The 21803-nt window shown below is 40.1% G+C and overlaps 2 protein-coding genes across 4 annotated transcripts; one reads left to right on the forward strand and one right to left on the reverse strand.

The window, feature by feature from the left end:
• Nucleotides 1-1999: 1999 nt before the first annotated feature.
• On the reverse strand, nucleotides 2000-15381 carry LOC308319690 (vitellogenin-like). Of its 3 annotated transcripts, none has more exons than XM_080769835.1 (36): nucleotides 15316-15381; nucleotides 15113-15188; nucleotides 12853-12891; nucleotides 12701-12751; nucleotides 12367-12518; nucleotides 11968-12219; nucleotides 11706-11873; nucleotides 11470-11618; nucleotides 11235-11385; nucleotides 10990-11147; nucleotides 10737-10902; nucleotides 10504-10629; nucleotides 10183-10404; nucleotides 9857-10074; nucleotides 9665-9762; nucleotides 9456-9580; nucleotides 9141-9242; nucleotides 8906-9025; nucleotides 8610-8796; nucleotides 8427-8523; nucleotides 7613-7798; nucleotides 7285-7438; nucleotides 6957-7176; nucleotides 6545-6867; nucleotides 6418-6453; nucleotides 6255-6320; nucleotides 5575-5781; nucleotides 5336-5478; nucleotides 5099-5243; nucleotides 4857-4986; nucleotides 4045-4228; nucleotides 3838-3932; nucleotides 3633-3727; nucleotides 3341-3506; nucleotides 2293-2454; nucleotides 2000-2198 (listed from the first exon to the last, which is right to left on the reverse strand). In XM_080769835.1, the coding sequence occupies exons 3-36, from the start codon at nucleotides 12887-12889 to the stop codon at nucleotides 2095-2097; spliced, it is 4995 nt and encodes a 1664-aa protein (XP_080625961.1). In that variant the 5' UTR covers nucleotides 12890-12891; nucleotides 15113-15188; nucleotides 15316-15381; the 3' UTR covers nucleotides 2000-2094. The 3 variants fall into 3 exon arrangements, with proteins under 3 accessions (XP_080625961.1, XP_080625959.1, XP_080625960.1); XM_080769833.1 differs by having other exon boundaries at nucleotides 12853-13756; XM_080769834.1 differs by having other exon boundaries at nucleotides 12853-12975; nucleotides 15113-15337.
• ctbs (chitobiase, di-N-acetyl) lies at nucleotides 14499-20966 on the forward strand. The gene is made up of 7 exons (XM_080769837.1): nucleotides 14499-14857; nucleotides 16548-16686; nucleotides 17099-17307; nucleotides 17615-17786; nucleotides 17888-17985; nucleotides 18511-18672; nucleotides 20005-20966. The coding sequence occupies exons 1-7, from the start codon at nucleotides 14714-14716 to the stop codon at nucleotides 20191-20193; spliced, it is 1113 nt and encodes a 370-aa protein (XP_080625963.1). The 5' UTR covers nucleotides 14499-14713; the 3' UTR covers nucleotides 20194-20966.
• The last annotated feature ends 837 nt before the right edge of the window (nucleotides 20967-21803 follow it).

Genomic DNA, 21803 nt, shown 5'->3' on the forward strand with positions numbered 1-21803 from the left:
CGAATCTCTGAAATGTTCCATAGATTTAGAAATATTATAGTGCTTTAACATTTGAGGATTTACAATGGGGGTCATCCCAGTCATGCTTGCAAAATATATGTAAATAATTCAAATAAAATATACACAATATACAAAACATGGGGTCAGTTTCCTTCAGCCCATGAAGGCCTCGGAGTGATTTTCGTCTTTTTTTCAAATCCTCAAAAATGATTAAAAAAAAAGTCATGCATAGTATATGCCGTCCGAGACCATGGGCTGTTTATCTCTAGACGTTTGAATGCTTATAATAATACATTTTATTTATATGGCGCCTTTCAGGTCACTCAAGGTCGCCTAACAAGCAGGAAAGAAATACAATACAATAAAGCAAGTTTAAAATACACACAAAGGCCTGCAGCAGACTTTTACTCAAGGTGGGAGTAAGCTTGTCTGAATAGGTGGGATTTGAAGGTGGGGAGTGAGTCCATGTTTCGAATGTCGGTGGGAAGGCTGTTCCAGAGGCGAGGGGCATTGTTTCCACAATGGAAACAAGTCTCTGGCTCTTCCATCATTATTTATTTTAGCTTTCCGTATACACAGCGAGCACAGTGGCTCACTGGGTACTGTGGTACAGAGCCTGCCTGGGAATCAGGAGGCCACAGGTTCAAGTCCTGGCTCTGACATAGTGTCCCAAAATCATGAAAAAATGACATACTATGCTGTCTGAAACCATGAACTATATAGGCCTGTTTTGTGATTTTCATATTTTTTTCAAATCCTCCAAAAAAACGACATATACTAGTATGCCGTCCGAAACCATGGACTATATTATGTAGTTTTTTCGCGATTTTCATCTTTCTTTCAAATCCTCCAAAAATCAACGGACATTTTTGTTTTAGACACTGGCTGCCTGCGTCTCCCCAAACTGCTCATCTTGGTGGAGGTTTCCCTGCGCGGTCCGTCCCGCCGCACGCCTGCCGCTCCGCTAGGCTCCGCGCGCTCTGGGGGGATTTACGGCCAGGTGATTGGTGCTGACAGAGAAGACTTAAACGGTCTTTAGCCAAAAACATTTGTGCGAATGTGGTGAGTGACGCGCCGTGTTTCTCCTCCTGCTCGTCTGGTTACATTTGGTAATGTCTGTGACATACAGTAGGCCTACATAAGGCTGAAAAAAGGCTGAGTTCATTTATATTAAATATTGAAGATGATGATAGTCAAATAGAATCGCTTAAATCCGAATGTAGATTACGTAGTTGGCCCTTAAGGTGTTCTAATTTTTTTTTTTTTAAGTTTGGACACACCTGGCCTCGACTAAATGGCAGGGACGTGCAGAGTGTGTTCCAGGTGCACTTTTTAGACAAAAATATAGTGAAAATGGCAGATCTACAAGCTCACAATGTGTCACGCTGCGACGCGTTGAGAGCTTGTAGATCAGCTATTTTTCAATAGCTAAAGTATAACATAATGCTTAGTTAAAACACCAAAAGGGGTTCCCGTCCAGAATATGCTATATAAATAAAGCTTAATCTAACATTCTTGAGTGAATAAGAAATGAACTCAGAATGAAGGCAAATGTGCCATGGATTGATATCACATTCTCTTGATATTACATTCTCTGACGCAAGTCATGAGCTGTAATAGTTGAAATATATCTACGATAATGGATGAAATAAAGGTGACAATGCCTTCACTATACGTAATACTGTAGATACAGTGCAGAATCATCTTTATTTTAAGTTTTTTGAAAAAAGGTGTGAAATACAGTACAATACAGTAGGAAGTAGATTTAGCAGCGCCTCTTAGCTGAGAAACTCTCTGCCTGAAATCTCAGGCAAGCAAACTGTCCTCTTTTAAATATCTTCTTAAACTCACTTCTACGATTCAGATTATTCATAATTTATGTATTGTCCTTTATATTATTATCTTGTTTATCCTCTAGTGTAAAGAAATTTGTAACTGAAAGGTGAAAAATTGGCATTCCATGTATACCACATTTGTAATAACTTTACAATTCAGTTGCAATGCTTCATGTTATTTATTTCGAATAACATTTGAAACAACATATTCAGTAATATTAATCTGAAATAACAAAAAAACAAAAAAAAAATTGACAGATTAAGCACACTGAGGAGTACAGTGACAGGCCACATGGGCCTGTGTGGTCTCCCTCACATCCACACTTTTCTGATAGATGTTGGCGATAACATTCATGTTCGAATCTGCAATGAGGAAGAACACAAAGAAATTAGGACATGTGTAATTCTTTGTAGAATACATTTTCATACGTTTTCATTTTTTGCTTTCTAAACTCACCAATTGGTACGCAGTGGTAGTCGACAGTGACAGGAATGGTCTTCACAGGGGCACAACCAGCCATACAACGCAGCACAGGTTCAACAGAGTAGCATTTGGACATCTGACCATGAACGATTATCTGCTTCTCCAGCTTGACAGATTCTTGCTTCAGGAAACATTCTGTAAAAGTGAGATGAGTTTATTGTACCGGATGTATGCACAGCATTTCGTAGGTCAAATCACCTGAAATTACTAGTTGATATGGATATTTTAACGTTCAGATGTCTGTCTGTAATATTTTCACGCCTGAACATTTAGTAGTTGTGGCACTCTAATGCACACTAAATTACCGTGGCTAAGTGCACTTATGAATAAAAGGAGAACTGATTTATTATTATAGTTAAAGACTTAATTCAAGTTGGAATACTTGAATACAGAATGATAGTGTTAAAGAAGCTATAACATGCATTTTAAATTTGTTTTCAATATTTCATATATTCTTTATGCGCCTCAATTTTATTTCTAATGGTTTGAGCCTAAATGACCACTCTGATATAGCCAGTCCAAGTCATTTCTTTCTGACCTCTGAAGCAGTTTTAGCTGCAGTACGACAATGCCCTGAAGGGTTGGGGGCGCTGATATGCAATTTATTTAATCTCAGTCATTATAATACTTATGCTAGATAAACCCAGGCTTGTTTCCATTCCATGCTAGCTTCAAATATCAACAATGGCAGACATTGTAAACAAAGTGGAAATGCAAATTTGGAACTGAAGACTGAAGAGGGGGAGGAATTATACAAAGTAGGGTGATGCTGATGACATCACGCATATGACCAAATCAGTTGAGCTGTTCAGAGCAATTTCCATAAAAGCCCCTATATTGTATTAGGAGAAAACCTGATTGTTCAAAATTGGGTATTTGTGGGGAGTGCAAAAAACACAAAAAAAATGAAAAGTTTAATTTCATGTTGTAGGACCTTTAAGTGAAAAGGTAGCCTACTTTAGATTCTGTTTTGCCAATCATCATATGAAGTAAACTTGCAAAGATGAGGTGTATGTTTTACCAGTAGTGTCACGGCAGCTCTGAGAAGGAAGCACCCATTGATGGGCGAAGCTGACTGGGCTCTTGGTCAGACGTCCGTTGGGGGTGCTGTACTCTTCTCTGACTTCCCCATCAGCCTTACCGCAGATTCCACAGGTCTTTCCCTTCATCCAGTCCACCACTTTAACCTGAGAACAAAGAAAGCCTTTATGGTTTATGGACCTAGAGTTTAGTCTTTTCAGGACAACGCTGTTAAAAATCCTTGTTTTTAAATTAGTGAAATAGGGTGCTAAATTAATATTCAAATGTCTCACCTTCAATGTGTCAACATCAAAGTAGACCTCCTGAAGACCCAGGCTTGGTGCATGGAGAGCGATACCGTCACCTCTCCGTTTGATCTGGATTTTGGCTGTAATGGTTACAAAAACAGACGTGAAGTAGGATATTTGTCTGCTAGAAGTAACAATGTGAATAATTTCAGATTGACACATTCATTTGACATTTTAATATATAGGAGACCTGTGGGATGCTGGTATGGGAGGCTGCTGATGGGAACTTCCATTCCATTCACCATCACAACAATAGCATTGTTCTTGGGGAATAGGGCAACATCGCTGTTGAAAGAGAGTTCAGAAGTGAATGTACCGCCATATCGCCAAAATGGATTTTCTAAGACAAGGTAATTGGTTTCCTTCTTTAGGAATATTAGACATTTGCTACACTTACATATCAGCAATTTTTACATTGATCTCCTTTTGTTGAAGTGCGAGATCTTTCTTCAGTAGAACCAGGAACTTGAGCTCATCTGTGCAATCCTGAGCCAGAACCTGCTGGCAAGAGACGGGCATCTCATTCTTGTAGCTCTTGTTGTTGAACGTGATCAGTTGGTCACCAACCATGGAGCACTCGGCTAGAAAAAAAAGAAACAAAGAATACTTTAGTTAATTGTTTTTACCATTCAGCTATTAAAACAATAAAAGCACTCTACACTGTAAGGAGGCTGCACAATATATCGTTACCGTATTATTATCGCGGTATATGAACATGCACAATATCAGTATCGCAAAAAGGCAACTGTATCGCGATATATAGATATGTCGTCGATATATCGACTTCGACGATATATATACTTCTAAAGGCCGCAACATCCCTCTGTTTTAGCCTGTGCCCCTCGATAAATAAACCACCATTCAGTTTCTCCCTTTTTCATGCTCCTGTTGGTGTGTGTGTGTGTGTGTGTGTGTGTGTGTGTGTGTGTGTGTGTGTGTGTGTGTGTGTGTGTGTGTGTGTGTGCGTGTGTATGTGTGAGGGGAGAGGGGTCTGTGCTATGTTGCTACGGGGAATGTGCTACAGTACGACGTTGCGTTGTTGTTAGCCCTGGTCCAGTGCGTTAGCGAACTCACCAACACATTTTTTTTTATGTTTAGTTTTCAATGTTGCAACACATTAAGATATAGAATATGAAATGTAAATGATAATATTGTATATCGTATCGATATCATCATGCAGCCCTAGTACAATGTATACTCTTACAGTACCTGCATGAGCCTTATTAACCACATAGGAGATCTTGTCAAGCAGGCTGTCCTGATAGGCGTCCAACTCAGCGGCTGTGTGTCCAATGGGCAGATAAATAGGGAGAGCACATCCCAGTTTGTACAAGATCCTCTGTTGAAATTGAAAACACCAGCCATGATTAATACAATGTAAAAGATCAAATGGTACACAAGCAATTTATCTGTAGATCGCTATGAAAGTAAATAGATTGTTAAAAGTGTACCTTTGGTGTCTTCAGCACAACATTCAGGGTTCTCTCAGAGGCAACAGCCACAGTCAGTATGATCTGTTTGTGAGCATTCTTGACCTTTGCAAGGCTTACATCAAGTTCTCTGGCCATTATTATATTATATATGTAATCAGCGATCCTATTGTGTGAAAAAGACAAAGATATTTGATAAACATTGCATGCATACACTTTTTAATTAAGAATCTGAAAGTGATATTGTGATTTGGAGACCTCTTTGCCCATTTTTTCCATTCTTCTGGAATCCTTTCCCATGAAAACTTCATGCGGAAAGCAGGGTCTGGGCCAACAAGACCAGTTTCAGCTATCATCTGAGTCCCATACTGCCTGCACTCCTTACCCCAGGCAATCTTAGCCTAAGAGAATGATATGGGAAACAATTAAGACCATTTGAAACAAATCACAACTAAGTCGAAATCAAATTAAATTAGAGTCTGAGATGCAAGATTCACCATGAGTTTTTGGTAGCTTAGCATCATGCCATCAGCACAGATTCTCCATTTGTCATTTTCATCAAGGTTAGCGAAGACAATCTGCAATCTGGAAGTAGATCTGTCGAAGTAAGCTGCAATCTGGTACCCTTGAACCTTCTGGTCAACTCTCACCGCACGGATGAGGATAGTCACGGCAGGCGTGACATGGTTAGCAAGATATTTGGCCTGAAGATGCAAATCAAGGAGTGAGGTTAATGGCTAAGTTCTTCAGATATATCTTAAAGGGATTGTCACATAATTTATTTATTTTTTATTTTAAGGTTTTCTGAGCTCAATTGCACCCAAAAAACCTGAACTTTTAACATTCAGTAGATTTTCTGTGGTCTGCATGGGGTTTTCTGGCTCGAACAAGTGCTCTGATTTTCCTGTTGTTTGTGATGTCGCAGCCTGCAAAATGGGATTTGCCAGCAGATGTCACTGTTTTCACAGTTTGACCTGTTTTCATTGCAGCTAAAAAGGCTTCCAAACCCCAGAGAAAACTCCATACCACAGAATATACACTGTTCAAAGTTCAGGTTTTTTGGGTGTAGCCTAATTGAGGTCATAAAACCTAAAATAAAAAATAAAAATAAATTTAAATTAATGTCATGAAACCTTTAATGTGTCTTCTTTGAATGGTGTGATAGAAATGTCCTCACCTTATTATAGATGGCCTCGAAGCTGTCGGCGCTGGTTTTAGAAGCCCTTTCAACGGAGGTTGCATACTGCAAATGAAACAGGCACATGTTTGTCAAAACAGAGCATATTATGGAATGATGGCCTGATGATGGAGAATTCTTTAGACAGCCTTTCGATAATTACCTGGTGAATGTGCTTATGGATGAAATCCATGTCAGGCTGTAATGGCAAAGACAACAGATCAACTCACTGTCTGAAATTTAAACAACAGAAAAGAAGAAGATGATTTTGAGCCTCACGCGAAACTCACGGCGAAACTGGATCTGGAAGAGCGACTGCTGGATGAAGACTTGGAGCGGCTGCTGCTAGAGCTGGATGAAGCTTTGCCAATGGCCTGCTTGCTCTGGGCACGGGAAGAGCTTGAGGATGATGAACTGACACTGCTGGAGCTAGAAGAGGATCTGGTACCGTTCTTCAGACCAGGAACCAAGATCTTCTTGAGCTTCAGGAGGACATTCTTGTCCTCTTGGATTTCCTCCTCATCGCTCATGTTGATCACTTTGATAATCTTCTCAGCTGCCTTTTCTCCAATCTGAATCTCAACCTCAATCTTCTCAACGACTGGTCCTTCAGCTGCATCAAAACAGAACAAGAAATTACTTATTATTCTTAACGACCTCTGTTACTCAATAAGATTATGTCATGTGGCCTATTTTACTTGCCTGGAGAAACCTCAACAAACACTTCATGGTTTCCAATCAGGGTGTAGAGGGCGCTGTCTCTGAGGAAGGCAGCATTGTGGGACTCAACATCAGCACAGGCCTTGAATCCAAAGGTCTCAGATGCAGTGCACATTTTCTTCTCAAAGAAGGCCTTCAGGGTTTTCAAGTTGCGGACAATTTTGACTGGCAGATCAGCAGCTATGATTTCGGATGACTTTGACTATAGAAAACAGAAAAATACAATCTCATAATCACATAACCAACATATTACATGTCTTGGTATGATATGGAACTTTATGTGTTAAAGGGGATCAGGCATCAAACACACCAAAGTACCAAACGAGGATGCAGCCCTAGATGAGATTGTAGAGGTGAAAACCTCCATGGATACAGCTGGGGATGCAACTGCAGCTGGGATAATTGGTGTGATTCTTGCAGCTGCAAGATCTGCCACATTTCTTGCAATAGCAACAGTCTCAACACTGCAGTGAAAGGTGAAAACTGTATGAATTTAAATATATAAGATAAATGGTGAATCATACATTGATGAGTGAGTCTCAACACTGGAGTGAAAGGTGAAAAAAAAGGTGAAAGGTGAATGTAGAATGAGAAATGGTGAATCATACAATGTGTTTGGTGAAAAGGATAGTACATACACTGCTGATGCGATCCTATCCACGACCCGAACAGGTGAAACCTGCATCTTGAAGTTTCCCTTAATCATGTCAACTCTTGCTTCTACCTTTGCAGGGAAAATGCTGTGGACTCTGGCTCTTGATACCAAAGCAGCCTGGATTAAATCAGTATTCACTCCCATAACTGCATATGTGTGCACGGCAACACTGAAAGGCAAAGAAAATGTGAACTTAACGTGAATCCCAGATTTCGTTCACTTCAATATATATATATATATATATATAAATCAATCACACCCGTGTGGGGCGCTCTTATCATCATAAATCATCATGCATCATCTCATACTGGCCAATAAGAATGCCTGTTGCCTGTGATTGGTTAGGTGATTTGCTCCTTTACGTAAATCTTCCCATCAATGTCAATGGCGTTTAATGTGTTTTTACGTCATATTTAGCGGAATTTTGACCTAATTTATCCGTTCATTGTCAATGGCAAATCTTGAGACGTGGGGGGACAAAAGCTGTATATAGGAGAGGCTAGTGCCCCTCAAAAATCACACCTGTGTGAAGTGAGGGGCACTCTTATAATCGTACATCATCATGACGTAACATATCTATTTACTCAGACACATGACGTAAATTCTCCATTCATTGTCAATGGGATCACTTTGTGTAGGACAGAAATAGTCGATTTGCTCGTCCACATATGACTTATATTCTACATTTTGTGAAGTTTGTGAAAAGATGAAAATCTACACTAACAGCTGAATATAGGAGGGGCTAGCGCCCCCCAAAAATAATAATAAATAGAAGAATGAGCTGCCATTTGTTTCACCTTGGAGTCATCGCAGCCATCACCTCAAATGTGTCAGCATTAAGAAGCATGGAAGGATGGAAGCCCGCAGCGAGAGGTGGTGTCACAGTTGCACGGACTGCAAAATTGAAAGATTATCTTCAGTCAAGTTTAAAAGGTCAAAACACCTAGGTTTCTATTAGGCTTGAGCTAATATTAACTTACGCTCAACAACAGCAGTAGCCACAGCAGCGGTATAGAAACTCAGCTCCATAGGCAGACCAATGCTAGTGGGGAAGATACGACGTACCTCAGCGGCAAGTATGGGTTTAGTGTAATGGAATTCAATACCAGCCATCAGAGCATCAAATGCCCTCCTTGCCTCAGCCTTAAGCATAGGACCAGTGGCAAGCTGTAGGAAAACATGCATGGTGTATGATGACATGCAGTGTTCAATTCAGAGTAAAATGATTATTAAATATAAAGTTATAACATTAATGTAACTGTACAACATTCAGTACCTCAATAACCTGGTCGACGATGGCTTTGTCCACGTTTGCAAATGCAATTTCCTGTCCGAAGAATTTGACATACACAGAGGCCAGAGGCTGGCTTGAAGGATGAGCTCTCCATTCATTAAGCTGAGGGATGATGACAGTAAACCTGAGTTAGTCCAGCTTTTGTAATGAAATTGTTCTGTGATCACATACGGTTCTTTAAAGAGAGAATGTAATAATTATATGTCCTTATACTTACAGCCCTGATAACGTTCTTCATCTTTGTAATTCTGTCAGCATCTTCAGGAAGCACAGGCATTTTCAGAAAAGCCTCCTGAACTCCTTCAGTTCTTACTCCCACCTAATAAAAGAAAATGAACAGAAGGTGTGAGGAATTATGTAACATGTCTATATATATATACACACACATACATATGTGTGTGCTGGTGGCACACACATATGTATGTGTGTGTATATATATATATATATATATATATATATATATATATATATATACATATATGCTGTATGCATCTGAGCAAAATGTCAACATGCAACTGAAAACGTTTTTAACCTCAAGAACATCAGCATATGCTCCAGCCAGGTAAGTGCGGGCTTTGGCCACAACAGCTCTTGGCAAAAGTGTTGCTGCGTCATTGATGTAGAAAGCAGTGGCAGCAGCACCCATCATCCATGGATCTGAATACAAGAACAAATTCATCAGATGTCTGATATCTGAGTGTAATAACTAATGGTAAATGAATGAACTGTTAATGCTCGTACTGTAATAGGCATCATAATGGATGGCTCTGCTGTAGTGGAAACTCATTCTCTCAAACTTGGAGCTGAGGATCCTGATGGCAACATTACAGGCAGCAGCACTGAAATCGGGAGATAAACATTTATGAGATATACCATCCTTTTAAAATAACAAGGGAAACAAGTGATTGCAGTGATTACTGTTAGGATTCTTACACTTGAGCAAAGTCAGGTGCTGTGCTCCTGGTCATGGCCTTCATGTAAGAGTAGACCAAACTAGCAACTTGCAGGTTCTTTTCATTCACAATGGCATTAGCAAGTGTGTACACCAAGCCCATGGAGAGCTTAGTCTCAAACATGACAATAGCAGCAACCATGCGGACCTCCGGTTGCACAGCCCTGTCCATGAACAGCTGAATAGCCACTTGCTGGACCTAAATCACAAAGATAAAAGCGCAAACACATTTTTTAATTGAATGGGATGGGCATGTTTGTGAACTGTTGGTAAGGTAAGGAGACAGACGGAGGAGCTCTGTTCTTACCATCTTGGGGTCCCTCTTTGCAATATTTCTTAGAGCCAGGACTGCATCAACGTGGACTCTCATTGGCAGAGAGGCAGCAGCTGAGCCAAATCCAGGGAGAAGCTTCATGATTGGTTTAAGACTGGCGGGATGACCGGCATTACCCAGAACTTTAAGGGCAAGTACTAGTTCGTCAATTTTACCCCTGGCGAGTACAGCATCTGCGACAAGGTCATGGATTGGCTATGGAAGGCACAGGAGAACAATAATATTACCATTCAAATGTTACTTACATTAACTGAAGTTAAGGTTTTTATGGAAGTAACAATTACATAAGCCAACCTTAACTAGGGCAGCTGGGCATTGTGGGTTCTCAACACAGAATTTGGCAACCATGGTACCATAGCCCAGCATGGCAATTTCACGCAGAACTGGGACTTTCTTAACCTTGGGGTTAAAAGCCAGGTGCTGAAGAGAGTAAAGAGAAAGAATTGTTATAACATCTTAATTAATAATGTGATGAAATACATAATTAATTTAAATGTACAATCTCATTAAGGATTGACCTATAGTACCTCAATGAGCTTGATGGCCTCCATGTCAGCTGTCACCATGTGCACCGATGCCAGCAGAGCTTGACTGGCCTCAACAATAGTGATGTCATCAGCAATAAACTTCTCCTCGATGAACTTCAAAGCAGCATGAGTTCCAATGGCAGGAACAGCATTCAGGATCCATTGTCTGAAAATGGAGAAACTCTCTTTAGATTTTCTTCCAGACATTTTCGTGATTTATTTTGCTTTATTTTTTAGATGTTGTTGTCGCTACCTGTAAGCTGGCCTGATTTTCTTTTGAGTCCAGATATCCTCAATCATCTCAAATTTGGCCACACGCAGCAGCTGGACAAGTTCAATAAACTTCAGGGGGGCATCTTCATGTACCTTGTCTGCATTATAGGTCACCACATGGTTCAGAATCTCAACAATCTGTCAAGAAGAAAATAGGTGTTATGTTGTGTTTGCCAGAGGAGAAAGTTGAAAATAATCATCAGAAGAGGAAATGGTTCTCAGTACCTGAGCTTCTGGGTTGGTGATCCTCAGCAGCTGGATGGGTGTCTGTAAAAGCTCAGTGCCAAACTCATACTGCAGAGATCCACGGTGGATAAACTCTTCCCTAAGGGGCTCCACCACGGCATCCTCAACATCAAGGTACTTCATAAATTGTCTGTGAAAAGGTTTTTAAGAACTAGTTAATTTAAAAACTCTTCCTTGTACGCTTTAAAAAGAGAAAGAAATCTCAACTACATACTTAGCCTCCATCTGGGCAGCACCATTCAGGATGTTGAAAGGTGAGAACTGAATGATCTCTGTGGAGGATACCTCCATTATCAGAGCACCAGCGTGCATTGGCTTCATAATGTAGGTGGCTGCAGAACCACCCTTCATGTCCATTCCTCTCTGCAAATAGACACAATTCACAATTACCCCCAGCACAAAATAATAATAATAACAAATGTAAGCATAGTTTCAAGAAATGTCCCTTACAGTTTTAGACTCGCACTCAACACAGTGCTTGGTGTAAGCCAAACCGATGTCTTTCATGATTCTCTCCTGGCATTGGTTTAGGTCCTTGGTCTTGGTCACATGGATACGTTCAGCCCTGGTGTCCTCACTAATGACATATTGAGTCTTGCACACACCCTGGGTTCCAACCTGGAGTAATAAAAGAGAACAGAAATTATTTGGGAGTTCAAATATCACCCTGGCCTTTTGGTTTATAATCATATAGAATATAATTAATTTGAACCTCTTGCATCTCGTAAACATTCTGGGTCTTCTTGATGTTGAGATGAAGGATGTTCAGGATACCTCTGTAGGTATTCAGCACAGTAGTGGAGACCCCTTCTGGTGCAAACACCTTGCCCACAACACCATTTGCATACTCAAACTTGATGGGAATCGAGAGCTGAGCAGCCATGGCTGAAAGGAGCTTAGTTGCAGGTACAAATGGGTCTTTCGGCCAGATGCCACTGTACTCAAAGATCTCAGGATCCACAATCTAGAAGGGGGAAAGCCAATTCTCAATTACAAATAATTTACGTAGAGGTCCTGAATTCCTGTCCATAACCCACATGAAATACTTAAATTCATATGCCTACCCACATTTATAAATGCTGAGTTTCATTCAAAGTTATTTGTAGTTTACCTTCAGAATGTAGATCCCTGTGCTCATTTGGCTGATCCGAACTTTGCTTGCGATTTTGATTCCAGCTCTAGCCAGGCCTTCCTCAGGCAGACCTCCCAAGACAACGGCTTCATACTGGTACACATAGGTCTTACCGGGTGCAAACTCAGGTTCTAAAACAAGAAGTTATAACACATGATATCGATGCAGAATTTATCAACAATTAATTTAAACATGAATACATATGTTATTGTAGTCTAAAAACATGATGTAGCTTTTAAAAAACAAGTCATTTCACAAATATATAGCTAAATAGCTTTCACAATGTGCACATTTCCTGGTCATATAAACTTACCATAGTGCCATTGGATATGGGCGGCCGCTGAGCGGGGCGGCTGAGCGGCCGCTGAGTAACAGTTTAAAAATGCATGTTATTTCTGCTTGAACACTGCTATATCAAAATAAACTTGTTGTGATATCAGTTGTACTCATCAAAGCTATACTTACCAAGGGCTACAGTCAGGGCAAGCACAAACCCCCTCATGGCTGGTGGAATGTACGTGTAACATTCAGGGATTGTCTTTTATAGCTAAATGTTGTTGACGTATATCTGCTGAAATCTGTCATTAACTAAACATGACAGTTTGCCATTATAAGCATCATAAAGTAAATCTAAGGAGAAATGTCACAGTCAGTCAAGGTTAGGTTAACCTGGCCCTTGACTTTTCCATGAAGAGCTCAATGTCGCAATGTTGCAAAACGTATTGAACACATTTGAAAACTGTCTTTATCACATGTATTGATTAGATTAATTTGATTTCAAGTATCCATTGCATTAATTGTAGTTAGCCTATGTACAGTATATTAGGAATTGTATACAATTACAAGTATTTCCTTTTTTTAGCAATTGTTTTTATTTGTTCATGATTTGAGTAACTGGATTCTTGAACATGAAATTGCTACTACTCCGATCAGCCAATGAATGTTGTAAAATGTAAATGATCACTTATGCATGTTACAATGAATTGAATGTCTTATGAGTAAAGATAATTGTGATAAATCATGACTGCTGGATAATATGCTGAGAGACTATGTACAATCTATGTAAAGCGCTTTGGATAAAAGCACTATATAAATGCACCATTTGCCATTTTACCATAATACCACAGTCTTTGGGGAGGGGGTCCCAGATATAAATCGCATTAAATGAGGGTCAGTAGCCTATGCATCCTTTTCAAATGGGGTCTTGCCCTGAAAATTAATTTTCAGGGCAAGTTCCGGGGACCCCCACATGGGTGTGATTTTTTTTTAGTACATGACATTACAACATTGGCTGTGCATTCCCTGACTTTCTTATAAGCCGATGTCTTTGTTGATGAGCAAGTTGCTGTTCACAGAAGTAAACTATTACCTAGGCCAGGGTGTTGGAGAAAAAAAGATGGGAATTATTATGCATTTTTGGAAGAAGAAAGTTCATGCAAAAGACATAGTGGCTAAGATATTGTTCTTGTGGGGGTAAAAAGGCACAGTGGCCCATGTGTTCAGCACACAGGCCTTCACCAGGGTGACTGTGACCCTGAAGAATTAAGGCTGGTCAGGACAATGTCATTAAAGTATGGCCTGACCTGTCACTTTCCCAAATTCTGTCAACAGCCCCATTTTTCCCCATAGAGATTTACAAAAATATTTATCAATTATTAAGCCTGGAATCAAGGCATCCAGGATCCTGATGATTCATGACCATAACATCTTTGATTCTGTGATTTTTTTTTGTTGATTTAATTATATAATGATTTATTTTCACAACTAGAGCTCATTGGGCAGTTCTTTGTCAGTAATGCCCAAATATGGAGTCTATGCAAACGTAAGAATGATGTCATAACAGGGCAGCTCCATATATGTACCCTGGGTAGGGGGCCTGTCCAGGTGCATTTGTAGATATAGATATTAAAGGTTTAATGGCCATGATTCACCTCTTGGATGGCTTGATTTTAGGCTTAAAAAATTGAATATTTTTGTAAATCTCTATGAGAAAAATAAAACTTTATTACAAAAATGTATTACATTGGCAAATGTATGGCTTTTTATCATTTAATCCACTTCATGCGAGTGCCATAAATATTTATATTAATATTTCTATATTTATCATCATTAATATAAAGGGTGAATCATGCGATTCACCTACGGAACAATCTGAGAATCCCATCGTCAAATATTCGGGAAAACAGCGCCTCCCCCCTGTTGTTCCTCGAGGCAACAGTCTCGTCTAGATAGAAAAGTCGACTCGTGACGCGAGGTTATAGTTTTCAGTAGCCTAGACCTGTCTGACTTGGCAGTGGTAATAAAGGCTAAAAGTAAAACCGTCGAAATGATACGACACCGGATTTCTTCTGAAATGCTGTGGTTCGTTCTGTGTCTATTGACATCATATCTACGTTCCAACTGGGCAGACGTTTGTCCATGTGAGAGCCAGGAACTCTGCCATCAAATTCGCGACGAACGGGACTTTGAGGTACAGTAGGCACTGGCAGACGAAATGAATGGTTTGTTGGACAGTAGACCGTACACGACAGGGCAAGCACCGCACACAATCCACACATATTTTGCTTGACACTGACAGCACCAAGTATTTGCTGTTTCTTTCGTAGCAGGGTTGGAAAAAGTACTCAACGTTTAAGTAAAAGTATCAATACACCGCAATATAGAACTGCTCCGTATAAATATAAGTCAGGCATTTAAAATGTACAAAAGTATTGGTATCACTCACTCTGCTCTTGTCCAAAAACGAGTCTGCAATCTGCATACTGATGGATTTATTGTGAAGCACACAAACCAACGTCGAACTGATAAACAACAACAAAACATAAACAAATGCTTAGTATAACATGGCATAAACAATACAGCATAAAAGCATGAATGAAATAAAGAAAATACACTCAAATAACATGCAAAATAACAACATTAACATACCTTACTGGCTGCTCTAAGCATAAGGGAATGAGATAGCTGTGCTGAACACAGCGATGCATAAACTTGGGAACTTCTGTCTGCATCTGCATGCATGACTGCATCACGCTGTCAAACAGACGTGTGCAACCTGTCTACCTGTCTCAGTGATACCAGACTGCCCTATAAGGGGTTCCGCATTAGCCAAACAATGGCACTTCAGGCCTGACTTAGACCATAGACTGTAAAAAATATGGACAAAGCGTTCCGCGGGTCTAACATGAACGTAAAATGAAGCCTGTCAGTCCTTGCAATGGAAGTCGCCATCTTTCTAGATCCGTTTGGGCCCAGCTGGCCATTGGCTGGCCCAGACAACGAGGCGGGACTTCCCCCCTTCTTCTTTGTTGGTTTTTATTTTGACTCGAGTGGGTGGGGGTTCCCGTTCATAGACTGTAACGGTAGCCACGCCCCTCAGAACATGCGCGACTTTATGGTCATTTTTTTAATAAATGGGACCATAATTTTCCTAAAAGAATATTATGACATTAGAAATGAGACTTTAAACTAGTGACTGGAAGCAAAAAGTATTCATGACCATGTTTATTAAGGTAATACAGTCTAGGTGAAGTTGGGCCCAAATACATGGACTTCTATGGGGCTATGGGTTTTTTTGAGCCCAATGACAGCGCCACAACAGGCCATTATATGAACTTTCATTTCCTTAGTGGCTTCACAAAATATCTGTCTGACTGCCCCCCTACTTAGACATGCAATGAATAAGACATTATGAGAGCAATAATTAACTTAAATACAAATGAATTGGAATAATTGCAGCAGTTATAAAGTATACTTAAAAGTATCCAAAGTAGAAATGCAGAATGTCTCATTTCAAGTTTTCAAATGTATAATAATAATTTGAAAATAGCAGATCAATAGGCCTAGGCTAGGGCTGAAGTGGGTATTGTATGTTTAATAATAATAGAAATCTACAATGTAACATTGTAACTAGTAGGCTAACTAGGCTATACCTTGTCAAATAATTAAATGTAGTGGAGAGTACCAATTTCATGTTTAATCATTATGTGTAGCAGTGTATGACAGGATTGCTGTGATGAGATTTGACCTCACAATCGTTTGCATTTTTATACAGCTTTAAACTATATGCTCTTGGAATTTTGAAAAGGAACGTTCAGTGATCTGTATACCATCTGTATACCATCTCTGTTCATACTAATAATAGTGTTGGCTGTTTTCAGGTGTTTGTATTTGATGTAGGTGGGGAAACTTGGAAGTCATACAATTGGAGCATGGTGACAACAGTGGCCACATTTGGCAAATATGATGCTGCACTCATGTGTTATGCTCATTCCAAAGGAGCACGAGTAGTACTCAAAGGTACAACATGCATAACCACAAACTCCACTATAGACAGTATACTATTATCAACACATAAACATATAGCAACTCTGTGCGTTATTGTGTTAATGATGTGTTAACTTAACATCATTACATAACAACATTGTGTTGTTCGCTATGGCAGTGGTTCTCAAGCAGTGGTCCAGGGACCAAGTTTAATCATAGAGATTAGCTCAAAATAGACCACAAGTTCCCAGTGCATACTGTACTGTATGTCCATTATGCTTCTCTAACGGTTTGACTATGTTTCCTCCGCTGGGGTTAGGCAAGATTCAGCGCACCTGTCAATGTCTATCCATCGATCAAGGTCGATCAGTGATTAAGCTGTATTAGACTTTATACTGACATAGGCTCATCTCTTTCTCCCACTATGTTGCTGTGACTACTGTAGGCGACGTGCTGCTCTCCTTTATGGTGGACCCTGACAACAGGACGGCATGGATCACAGAGAAGGTCAACTTGGCTAAGAGTCAGTTTATGGATGGGATCAACATAGACATTGAACAAGCAGTGGAAGACAGCTCGCCAGAGTATAATGCACTGACTGCCCTGGTCAAAGAGACCACCGAGGTCTTTCACAGGGAGATCCCAGGTTCCCAGGTGAAAACAACGTTTTGAGAATTGTCATCTGCTAAGTACTTGTTGCACAACAATTAACCTTTAGTTGGTGGAGGAGATCTTTTGTCATTTGAACCTCTAGAGTTGAGTTGATGCCACCTGCAGTATAGAAGTTATTATAGAGGCAGCTACTGTCTGTAGACCAATATACTGTACTACGACTTCAGACTTCAGTCTTTTCCTCATTCCTTTCTGTTGCCAAACCAGTTCTTTTTTAATTACATCTTAATTTAAGTTCCATAGGTTAAACTTTTCCATAATTTTGTATTTGCCTTATCCCGACCATTAGGTCTCATTTGATGTTGCCTGGTCATCAAACTGCATAGACAAGCGCTGCTATGACTATGTTGCTATTGCGGAGTCCTGCGACCTTCTATTTGTGATGTCCTATGATGAGCAGAGTCAGATCTGGGGTGATTGCATTGCCATGGCCAATGCTCCAGTCCCTCAAACACTGAATGGTTGGTTGGAATGAATCACACTGGTTGAAGTCAGATAAATTGGACTACAAATTACCCTCATCTTAAACATGTCTGCAACATATTGTGGTCTTTCTTAACAGGCTATTCCCAATATTTGGATCTTGAGATAGATTCAAAGAAGCTTGTAATGGGAGTACCCTGGTATGGCTATGATTATCCCTGCCTCAACCTAACCCAGGTAAGATATTTTTTTCCAACAAACAGTTCATATTGTGAAGTAGGGGTGTCTCTTCTTATTAGGGACTTTAAGCAACAGTTTTCAGGACGGCTCCGCTAGGCGGAAATACCGTAGCTGTCAAAATTATTAAGCAAACAGCCATCAGCGACATTGGTTCCCATGGTGACGCGTCTATGCAGCATGTGTCAAAAATAAACACTTGATCAGCCTCATGGTGGCGCTACAACAGGCCAAGTCGCGTCACTCACACACACACACACACACACACACAACTCCTAAATATTTTGCCAAACATCACACACACTCCTATCCTCCTGGTGGAGACCTGTGCCCAGAAGGGCACTTTTTCTAATTATTACTGTCTTACTACATTCCATACATTGATTCCACGGATACGCAACATATTTGTTAAATACACTGTCCAGGTGCAGGTACAATGATTCTGACAACATACTAGGTGAACTGTACTGTCCAGCTGTTCTGGACAATATAAACATTGAACCCAAACTCTCTTGCACCCATCAGGGAGGGGTGTGTTCTCTAGCCGAAGTCCCGTTCCGTGATGCCCCGTGCAGCGATGCAGCTGGTAACCAGAAACCATACAGCTGGATCATAAAGCAGCTCAATAACTCCATGTCAGGCAGGCTGTGGGACGAACAGCAGCAAGCACCATATTTTAATTACAAGGTAAGGTTGATCATTTATGAAGTGAGGTAGTCACTTACAGCACACACACATACTTTGGGTCTGATCTTTCTTCTTGTCACCAATTTGTATGGCATTATATATTTTTTTCCCCTCAAATTTCAATATATATAAAACAATCCGCCAAGACACATTTGACAATAAGGAATACAAAAATCAAGACAATGTAACACAAAATAAGCAAACAGACGAACAAATACAACCTTGAGCACAGCATGAACCCGTTCGAGTATATCTGACTGAACTAACTGCAAGCTACATATCATTCATAACAAACAAACTAAAACTAAAATTAAATAGAATAAAAACAATACAGATATGGTCATAATTCTTCTCCCCACATCATGGTGTAACATTTATCTAATACGGCTTCCCATGCCTCTTTCAAGTGGTTGGTGGATAAAGGAATAATAAGAGAGAAAGATTGTTTAGAGTCAGGGGGAGATGTAAGAGCTTATTAAAAGAGTTACTCTCTGGTATGGTTTCAAATTGTGGGATATTCTCCCTAAACATAATGTCTAATTTGACGATTTCTTAACGGTGCAAAGCGAGGACACTGGTCTACCAGGCTCTACCTGTGTTCACACATCTGAACACAGGTAGGCTCAATCCTCCCATCATGTCAGTAGGTGTTTGAAGGAGGGTTTTTGATATGCGACAAGCCTTATATTCCCATACAAATGATTAGTTTCTTAAAACTGTGACTGTCATTTGTTGATGAGAGTTTGTGCCATTTACTCTGAATTTGCACTTGTAAGTCGTTCTGGAAGAGCGTCTGCTGAATGCCTGAATGACAAAACTGTAAATGAATCTGTCCCGTCAGTTTACATTAAATCTAAAAAGAGTACTAGTGCACATGAGTTAGCTCCTTCATTGGCAGGGCAAGTAGGCGCCCATTATATGGTTTATTTGTCTTTTTTGCTGAGTTGGAGCCTTTTCTGTCTGTGTCTCAGGCAAGTTGTAATAAATTACAGTGCAACAAAACCAGCAGTCATTCATGGTAAGGGCTAATTGTCTTGTAGCGATGTCTACCCAAGACACCACACTTTCCAAACAGTAAATTTACCCCTTCTTGGTGCAATAAATTAAAGCACTACTGTCCTGGTTAATTCATTCCCAACAAGTTGGAGAGCCTATACACCAGAAGAGGGTGCCATCGTTGCCATTGTTGGGCAGTAACCGCCTCCCATACACAAAATGGTCTGAGCCCATACGATGGGGGACATTTATAGTAATTCCTGCGCATTCGACGGGTGGATTCATACATATTCAATCGGGAAAATGTATTCATTTATGTTTTTCTCCCCCACCCAGGATAAGACGGGGCAGATTCATCAGGTGTGGTACGATGACCCGGAAAGCATTTGTGCCAAAGCAGGATTGGTCAGTTCTAAAGGGCTGAGAGGCATTGGCATGTGGAACGGCAACATCTTGGACTACAGCGATGACCCGGTTGCTCAGCAACAAACCACAATGATGTGGAATGCTCTCTTAGGATGCTAGCCGGGATACCCTAGCGCTGCCAGAGCGATTTACGCTAAACCTGACCTCACTGCCATTTGTTTCTGAGTCAATAAAATAATTTGCGAGGCTAGGAGTGCCTGTGGTGTGACTTCCTTTTGAATTCAGGGATAAATACTTCAGGCAGTTAAATTGTCACTTTTAGTGCTGTAGTCTTTTATTGCAGTTGTTAGGAAAATGTCTGACATTCCCACTCTATTGAGTTAAATTAATTAAATTGCTTTGAAAAAAGTTAATCATTCTGTTGTTTGTTTTAAGAGTAGTTAACGCATGAATCTCAACACTGGACACTGAGTGGCATTAAAAATGGGGATTTATGCTGAAATAATAAATAAAACAGAAATATGAATTGGTTCACACAGTAAACGGCAACTGCAACATGAGCCTAGCAAACCAAGTCCTATAATTTTAAAGATATAGGTGAGACGCACTGACTGTAATGGACAATATTTGTTTTTACCTTCATCTACCTAACGTTGCTCGGTATTGTTGATGCTTCTTGTTTAGTTTTTTTCTTTTGCCATGTTTTTGCCAACAGTACTTTTTCCTTTTTCATACTCTTACCTGTATGTTGGTAACTTTAACTGCTGTGCTGCCTCTGGGTGACCGATCCCCCCCCCCCCCCCCCGCTGGATAATATCTATGGGGCACACAACATACAGTGTGCACACAAACAGTATTTTTGAGTACAGTAAAATGCTTGCTCTTTGATATTCTTATGAAATAAAATCAACATATTACAGGAAAAAAGATAATCATTGTTGCATTTTCCCCCCCAATGCTTAACCTGGCAATTGCTGCTTACAACTTACAAAAAGCTCTTACCGATGACTTCCGTCATGTGAAAGCCTACTTTCCTTAGTGGCAGCTACTTAACTGTATCACTGAAAAATAATCAAGGACCAACTGTCACACTTTGCCTAGTGTGGATAGTGTTAGGCCGGAAGGCACAGGCACAGGTTGCAAAATAGCCAAAAAGCAGGAAAAATACTGAATAATACTAAAAATAGCAAGTCTTAGTCCAAGTGTTTTATTCACCTTTAACGTGCATAAATCCAGGGATCAAAATTAAACAAAAGTATTTACAACAGAACCGGAAAGATTGGCCTGGGTTTCAAACCCCCACAGTCCTACCTTGACTGATTTATCTGGCAGTGGCAGGTCTCCCAGATAGTTCAATACACTATGTCCACTGTCCAGAGACATTACATTTCTTAATACACATTGTGTCACACATTACTCATAATATGATTAAAGATACGTAAGTGTCTCTATACATAATCAAGTTGGTGTGTTCCACACACACAAACTCAGTTAGTATTCCAACTACCCTGGAGCCAATTAGGAATCACTTCACCAGACACCACACAATATACATAGTCACAATAACAAATATCACTGAAACGCACACAATAATTCAAACTTTAACCATTCAGTCTCAGTGGCAGGCTGAACTGCCACACCAACACTGTTGGAAAAAGAAAGAATCAAGCCATATAAAAGAACATCACTTGTCAACATGACAATGGTTCAAAGAGATAAAGTAGAGATGACTGCAGCACAACACCTATTACTGCATCATGTACAATGCA

Source organism: Protomyctophum bolini (assembly GCF_963924005.1).
Source record: "Protomyctophum bolini genome assembly, chromosome: 8".
NCBI lineage: Eukaryota > Metazoa > Chordata > Actinopteri > Myctophiformes > Myctophidae > Protomyctophum > Protomyctophum bolini.